Source organism: Sinocyclocheilus grahami, unplaced genomic scaffold (assembly GCF_001515645.1).
Source record: "Sinocyclocheilus grahami isolate Dianchi unplaced genomic scaffold, SAMN03320097.WGS_v1.1 scaffold1603.1, whole genome shotgun sequence".
NCBI classification, from domain to species: Eukaryota; Metazoa; Chordata; class Actinopteri; order Cypriniformes; family Cyprinidae; genus Sinocyclocheilus; species Sinocyclocheilus grahami.
The window spans coordinates 75,370-83,662 of NW_015506782.1; the positions used below are offsets into that span (position 1 = coordinate 75,370).

The 8,293-nt window shown below is 40.0% G+C and overlaps 1 protein-coding gene across 1 annotated transcript in view; it reads right to left on the minus strand.

The window, feature by feature from the left end:
* The window catches only part of LOC107571502 (voltage-dependent P/Q-type calcium channel subunit alpha-1A-like), a 124,377-nt gene that overhangs the window by 63,569 nt on the left and 52,515 nt on the right, over nt 1-8,293 (minus strand). The window contains exons 12-18 of the mRNA XM_016257821.1: nt 4,770-4,882; nt 3,664-3,776; nt 3,419-3,550; nt 3,195-3,267; nt 2,986-3,103; nt 2,821-2,888; nt 2,436-2,542 (exon numbers count right to left, since the gene is read on the minus strand). Coding sequence (XP_016113307.1) covers nt 2,436-2,542; nt 2,821-2,888; nt 2,986-3,103; nt 3,195-3,267; nt 3,419-3,550; nt 3,664-3,776; nt 4,770-4,882 — 724 coding nt within the window. The remainder of the gene's footprint in view (nt 1-2,435; nt 2,543-2,820; nt 2,889-2,985; nt 3,104-3,194; nt 3,268-3,418; nt 3,551-3,663; nt 3,777-4,769; nt 4,883-8,293) is intronic.

Genomic DNA, 8,293 nt, shown 5'->3' on the forward strand with positions numbered 1-8,293 from the left:
GATTTGTTTTGGCTTTGTTTTCCTGTTTTCATGCTTGCTGAAGGTAATGATCGAAAAGTAGTTTGACCAATAACATGCAAGCATTGTACATAATGGACCAGTCATGGCGTGTGAGAAGGTGGGCTCTACGGTCAAAGCGATGCAATTACGCGTACATATTAGGTGTGTTCGACTTAAAAGCAGTCGAACACACCTCAGACCGATCAGTGTTTGACATCAAAGTACCTCGAGAGCGTTTCGAAAGCATAACCGTCTGTATGGTACTTTGATGTCATACACCGATCGGTCTGCACATGCAAACAAAGCCAAAACCTAGATATTTTAAGCAATATAGAAATCCTGGCCAGGACGCGTCCTGGAAAAATGGCACGTATGGTCACCCTAACTATAGCATTTCACCTGAGCATTGCGAATCACGCGTATGGCCATGATATGCGCTGAATGAATGACAGGCTTTCTGTTGTAACATCGCGCAAGGTAAATCTAAAAAGGGAGACATCTAGTGGAGAAGACTAATGATAAGACTCACGTTAATCAGATCTTATTTTAAATGAGTGCTGAAATAAATCCCGGAAAAGATAGATTCGCGGCTTTTGAGAATCGATATCGAATCGACGTCATTTTAAAAAACGATTAATCGAAAAATCTATTTTTTTGCATTTGTTTGACACATTGACAAACCGGAATCATCTTTAATCGTTCTGTGCCTCTGCATGTAAGTTGTGTGTATATAACTGTGAGAAGATCACAGATGAGCTTGTTGATGGACAGGGAACACAACATTATAGGTCTTGTGTCTTTGTGAACTATAGTTTATGTTTGGGGTCAGTAAGATTTATATTTATTTATAAATTATTTGGAAAGAAATTAATACTTTTATTAAGCCAGGACATATTGATATTGATGTGACAGTAAAGGCATTTATAATGTTACAAAAGGATTTCTATTTCAAATAAATGCTGCTCTTTTGACTTTTGATTGATGGAAACCAAAAATCCAGATTGAAAGTGTTGCTATTTTTTTTTTCTATTATTGACCCCTGTGTTAATTTGGCTGACACAAGAGCAACACATAGCCTGAACAGATAAAAACTAACATAAAAGGAAGACAAATAAATTGTGGGAGAGAAAATGTGTCAGCAAGACAGAAAGAGAAAGAGATGAGAGAGAGATACTCACGCAGCAATGGAGAGGCTGGCTGCAGACAGTGGGCTGACCTCTGCTACTTCCTTGGCTGCCTGAAGAGCCATTTTCTGATTGGCTGCCTGCTCTTCCTCCTGTTCATCCTATACATGGAGAGAAACATGAAGCATATTGGTTAAAATGTGATGCACACTGGTGCGTAAGAGTGTGAAGGATAAACAGTCTGAGAGAGAGAAGGAGAAACCATAAGAAAATAAAGAATAAATTTAAAATGATCATAAATCTTTATCTTTTAATATTAAATTTTACATAAGCATGGCTTTTCTTACTTTTTTTTTTACTTAATTTTTTTTTGTTTGTTTGCTTGTTTGTTTGTTTTTAACTCTTGATCCATTACCCTAAAAGTGTGGCAACATGTTACCTTGGTCAGCTCTTGTTTAGGCAATATAGAAATCCTGGCCAGGACGCGTCCTGGAAAAATGGCACGTATGGTCACCCTAACTATAGCATTTCACCTGAGCATTGCGAATCACGCGTATGGCCATGATATGCGCTGAATGAATGACAGGCTTTCTGTTGTAACATCGCGCAAGGTAAATCTAAAAAGGGAGACATCTAGTGGAGAAGACTAATGATAAGACTCACGTTAATCAGATCTTATTTTAAATGAGTGCTGAAATAAATCCCGGAAAAGATAGATTCGTGGCTTTTGAGAATCGATATCGAATCGACGTCATTTTAAAAAACGATTAATCGAAAAATCTATTTTTTTGCATTTGTTTGACACATTGACAAACCGGAATCATCTTTAATCGTTCTGTGCCTCTGCATGTATGTTGTGTGTATATAACTGTGAGAAGATCACAGATGAGCTTGTTGATGGACAGGGAACACAACATTATAGGTCTTGTGTCTTTGTGAACTATAGTTTATGTTTGGGGTCAGTAAGATTTATATTTATTTATAAATTATTTGGAAAGACATTAATACTTTTATTAAGCCAGGACATATTGATATTGATGTGACAGTAAAGGCATTTATAATGTTACAAAAGGATTTCTATTTCAAATAAATGCTGCTCTTTTGACTTTTGATTGATGGAAACCAAAAATCCAGATTGAAAGTGTTGCTATTTTTTTTTCTATTATTGACCCCTGTGTTAATTTGGCTGACACAAGAGCAACACATAGCCTGAACAGATAAAAACAAACATAAAAGGAAGACAAATAAATTGTGGGAGAGAAAATGTGTCAGCAAGACAGAAAGAGAAAGAGATGAGAGTGAGATACTCACGCAGCAATGGAGAGGCTGGCTGCAGACAGTGGGCTGACCTCTGCTACTTCCTTGGCTGCCTGAAGAGCCATTTTCTGATTGGCTGCCTGCTCTTCCTCCTGTTCATCCTATACATGGAGAGAAACATGAAGCATATTGGTTAAAATGTGATGCACACTGGTGCGTAAGAGTGTGAAGGATAAACAGTCTGAGAGAGAGAAGGAGAAACCATAAGAAAATAAAGAAAATATTTAAAATGATCATAAATCTTTATCTTTTAATATTAAATTTTACATAAGCATGGCTTTTCTTACTTTTTTTTTTACTTAATTTTTTTTTGTTTGTTTGCTTGTTTGTTTGTTTTTAACTCTTGATCCATTACCCTAAAAGTGTGGCAACATGTTACCTTGGTCAGCTCTTGTGCATTGGCCAGATTGTCCACAGCGATAGCCAAAAACACATTTAGCAAAGTGTCTGTTCACAGACGGGTTAAGGAACATCACATTAATGCTTCACTGGTGTACGTGAAAATTAACAGCGTGTCAGCATGCAATATTTTGTGTTTGGATACAGTTGCCGAAGAGCGTAAGAACGATGAAGAAGACTGAGAAGACCATGCCCTTTCTGACTCCGCCCTGAGACTCGATCCCATCATACATCACCATGTTCCAATCTTCACCCGTTAGGATCTAAGGTGCAGAGAAAAGGTCCATAATCACAAAGCCATGGAAAAAACACACAGAATGATTGCACACTGTTCAATGGGCACTTTTTGCTCACCTGAAATACTGTCATTATTGCTGCAGGAAAAGTATCAAAGTTTGTTGGTGGTGTGCCAGATTCAAAATTAAACCTGAAGAGAAGAAATGGTGGTTATATTATTGTTACACAGAGTATTTCCATGCCGTGCCTTATTTAGGGCCTGTACTGACCCATAATAAATAAATAAATAAATAAATAAGTAACATTTTCTATTATTATGTGTATTTTAGTGCTATACTGACTGTCCTCCAAACAGCTGCATGCCCAGCAATGCAAAGACCACAATGAAGAGGAAAAGGAGGAAGAGTAAACTGATAATGGACTTCATGGAGTTCAGCAAAGACACCACCAGGTTCCTCAGAGACGCCCAATATCTGATAATGGGAAAGGGGGACATTTAAAATGCTTAGTCCTTCTTAAAACATTTCAAAGGGACAAAGAGAGGGAAGGAAAGAGAGACATGGGACTCAAGACGTGAGAGACTCACTTGGTCACTTTGAAGATCCTCAGTAACCTGAGAGCTCGTAACACACTGATCCCAAACGAGGTTCCTGGCTGGATCATAGCCCAGAGCACCTCGAAAATGCTGCCACAAATGACCTGTCCCACACACACACATATATAAAACACACATTTAAAGCTCATTCATTAAGAGCAAGCCACAAAACAAAAACCCCTTACCCAACGTCAAACACTAACACATATCTGTTTCTCACACTTCTCACAAAATCAATATTTATCAAAACATCCAAAACATTGAAATAACGATTAAGAAACTCATTTATTTTACAATGCAGTGCATTACGAATTATACAAACTCTTCAGTTACACACTAACTTCAGTAACTTTATCAAAGTTAAAGGGATAGTTCTCCCAAAAATGAAAATTTGATGTTTATCTGCTTACCTCCAGGGCATCCAAGATGTAGGTGACTTTGTTTCTTCAGTAGATTTTTAAGTCTAATATAATATAATAATAATATAATAATATCTCTCAAACGGACCATTGACACTCCCAATTGAGATTGTAGATAGAGTGTCAATGGTCCAATTGAGAGATAGGTGGCGGTAATGCACTTATAAGTCTGCAATCCGCCGTAAAGCAAGAAGAAGAAGAAGACACCTCACGCACAGGCGCAGGCTGAAGAAGAAGACACGAATGCGCTCAGGACAGTTCAGACATTGCGGTGAAAATCAGAGGTAAAAAACGATATAAATACTGTTCAGTTTCTTGCACAGACAGATCGTTTTGTATCTTTTCACATCAATGTATCATCACGAGCCGCAGGGTTTAATTTGGTGTTGTCTGTGTATGTTTTATGACTCTCAAAGCCGTGATTCCCATCCACTGGCATTACAGGACTGACAGACTGCAACGGTTTGACTTAAAAATCTCCGTTTGTGTTCTACTGAAGAAACAAAGTCACCTACATCTTGGATGCCCTGGGGGTAAGCAGATAAACATCAAATTTTCATTTTTGGGTGAACTATCCCTTTAAGACCTGAAAGAGGAATGAACAGCTGGTATAATGTTTTGGTTTCCTTCAAATGTTATTTGGTTTTAGTAAAAGAAGGAGGGACGAGAGAAACTCACAATGCAGTCAAAACAGTTGAAGGAGGAGTGAAAATAAGGTCTGGTCCCCAGCCCATACATCTTAATACACATCTCTGACATAAAGATCCCCAGGAAGATGAACTCCGCAAAGTCTGGATTGAGGAGAGAGGGAAAGGAGAGAGAAAGAGCGTTCACAAAGGTCAAAGATACAAAGACAATAAAGAAAGCCATTTGTGCATCCACATTTTAAAATACATAAATGTATGCATTATGTAGGGGGAAATTTTTTTTTATTTTAAATAAATAGAGCACTTTAAAGCAAGAACACTTTAAAAGCAAGAAATTTGCTGATTTCAAATGACAGATATACTGTTCAAACAATAGATATACTGTTTAATACTACGATTAGTAAATTTTATAGTCAAGTGTAACGGATTGAAAAGGTATGTTAAATTATTGCATAAATGGTGACAGCGCCATCTATGTGGTGCGTGATGTGATTTAGCGTGTGGAGTAGGGACTGCCCACAGCAGAGTTAATGAAGCATTGCTGTGGGTAAGTTGCACGTTTTTCGCGGTCTGAGAATTACCATTTATAAGTGTTCAAAACACACAAATATTTGCTTTATTGTGATTGTATCTTTCAATTAATATGTTGGGAGTCTGTTAAGCCTTGTTTGGCGTCGAGTGTGTTGCTCAATATCGAGTTATAACACGTTAATATTACGAGGCCTGATTGTAATCAATTTGTGTGTTGTCTTGTGTTTTATGTAGAAATGGTTTCTTCTCTCTCTGAATCAGTGAAACTCTATTACACACTGTCTCCATTGTGCAGAAAGCAGACCACCCAGGCAAGACCGTCACACAAGCTAATTGAACATCCATTGTTAATATGATGAAAATGTTATTCAGATTTTTTTTTAAAAGGGTCATATGATGTGATTTTACATTTTTCCTTTCTCTTTGGAGTGTTACAAAAGCCCGCCATCCATTCCTCACTCTAGGCCTCCGCCTCCGCTCACTGAAGCCCGCCGTGTGTGACGATGTGTGTTTTGTTGTGAAAGCGAAACTACTTTGTTTGGCCTTCCAAAAGAGGACACGACTAGAAATCAGTGGTTAAGTTGTATTTACAACACTGTTCCAGAACAGTTCAACCCAAATATTTGGCCAGGACACAGCATCACAGTATGGTAGGGGTGTAACATTTCCGTCACAAACTTGAGGTATTCGGCCAATCACAACGCATGGAATAGCTGGCCAATCAGAGCACACCTCGCTTTTCAGACCGATGAGCTTTGTAAAAGTCGACGCGTTTCAGAAAGGCGGGGCATAGAGGAGAAACAATAATGTACAGTATGTGGAAAATAATGTGTTTTTTTTTTAGCTTAAACCGCATAAACACATTTCATTACACCAAATACACAAAATAATGTTCTTTTTAGCAACATCATATGACCCCTTTAAGTGTCCAAAATGTAATACTTTTAAGGGCATTATACTTACTAACAATTAAAAATTGCCATCTGATTATGCTGATGGTGCCGCAGATGGCAGTCATGGTTTGTCGGTCCTTTGTACTTGTACTCTTTTTATTTGTTTGTCCTTTCTTAAGTAATATTTTCCCGATCAGCTTTACTAGGAACGAATTCCTGGACATCAGAAATAGCACACCAAATAACTTTCTGCCGACATTTGAGCATTCAGATGAGCATTCAGTTTTACTGGACATTTTAGTCGGAGGAGCTGCGTTCCTATACAAGCGCTCCAGGCAACGCAAGTGAGGGAAGCATGCCGGCGCGCTCGTTAAATTCCGACAGCGTGGTTTTAGGACTCCGCTGCTGAGCATTCATCTGGCGAATCTCCGCTCCCTAGCAAATAAATCGGACGAACTACGACTACTCACCCGCACATACAAGGACTTTTTAAACTCCGCTGCGCTCTGCTTCACGGAAACCTGGCTGAACGGAACTATCCCGGACAGTGTGTTACATCTAACGGGCTTCCAGCTGTTCAGAGCAGACCGCTTCACCGAGTTGGGAAAACAAGAGGCGGTGGATTATGTTTTTATATCAATGAAGGCTGATGTACAGACGTGACAGTTTTAAAGAAGATGTGCTGCCCAAATTTGGAAACTCTCTTCATTAACTGTAAGCCTTTTTATTCACCGCGGTAGTTTTCCTCATTTATTCTGGTGAGTGTGTACATTCCTCCTGACGCGCATGTGAGCGCCACGCTAGAACTGTTGGCCGATCAGATCACACACAGAACAATGTTATCCGGACTCTTTCATTATCATTCTCGGTGATTTTAATAAAGCTAATCTCACCCGTGAACTGCCTAAATATAGACAGAACATCACATGCCCCACCAGAGACACCACTCTGTCCCCCGAGCAGCGCTGGGACTCTCCGATCACTGTTTGGTTAATCTTCTACCAGCCTACAGGCAGAAACTCAAATCTGCTAAGCCTGTAGTAAAAACTGTAAAGAGATGGACTTATGAAGCAGAGCAGGATTTACTGGCCTGCTTTGAACTTACTGATTGGAGTGTTTTTAAGGCTGCAGCTACTGATCTGAATGAGCTCACTGACACCACGACAACCTACATTAGTTTCTGTGAGGACATGTGTGTTCCCACCAGGAATTATTTAACAATGACAAACCTTGGTTCAGTGCAAAACACAAACAGCTTTGCCAGGCCAAAGAGGACGCCTACAGGAGTGGGGACAAAGACTTGTACAAACAGGCCAAATACACACTGAATAGGGAGATAAGAGTGGCAAAGTTAAACTACTCTGAAAATCTAAAAAAACAGCTTTCAAGTAATGACTCTACATCAGTGTGAAAAGGCCTGAAAGCCATCACCAGCTACAAGACCCCATCCCCTAGCACTGAGGCCAAACAACAACTGGCTGAAGACCTGAACGAGTTTTACTGCAGGTATGAAAAGACTGGTCTGACCCCTCACACCCACTCCGACCGTCTCACAGCGCAGCCATCAACACCCTCTCCCTCCCTCCCCGCTACTGTTTCTTAGCCTGTACTCAAGATATGTGAAGAGGATGTATGCAGAGTCTTCAGGAAGCAGAAGATAAGGAAAGCCAAAGGCCCAGATGGTGTCTCTCCAGCCTGCCTCAAAGCCTGTGCTGTCCAGCTATCATCCATCTTCACATTGACCTTCAACAGATCCCTGGAGCTGTGTGAAGTCCCCTCCTGCTTCAAATGTTCCACCATCATCCCTGTACCAAGAAACCAAAAATCACAGGACTTAATGACTACAGACCTGTTGCTTTAACATCTGTGGTCATGAAGTCATTTGAGAAACTGGTGTTGGCCTACTTGAAGGACATTACTGGACCCTTGCTGGACCCCCTGCAGTTTGCTTACCGAGCAAACAGGTCTGTGGATGATGCAGTCAATATGGGATTGCACTACATCCTGCAACATCTGGACAAATCAGGGACTTATGCAAGGATCTTGTTTGTGGACTTCAGTTCCGCTTTCGACACCATCATCCCGGACACCCTTCAGAATAAACTGACCCAGCTCTCTGTGCCCACCTCCA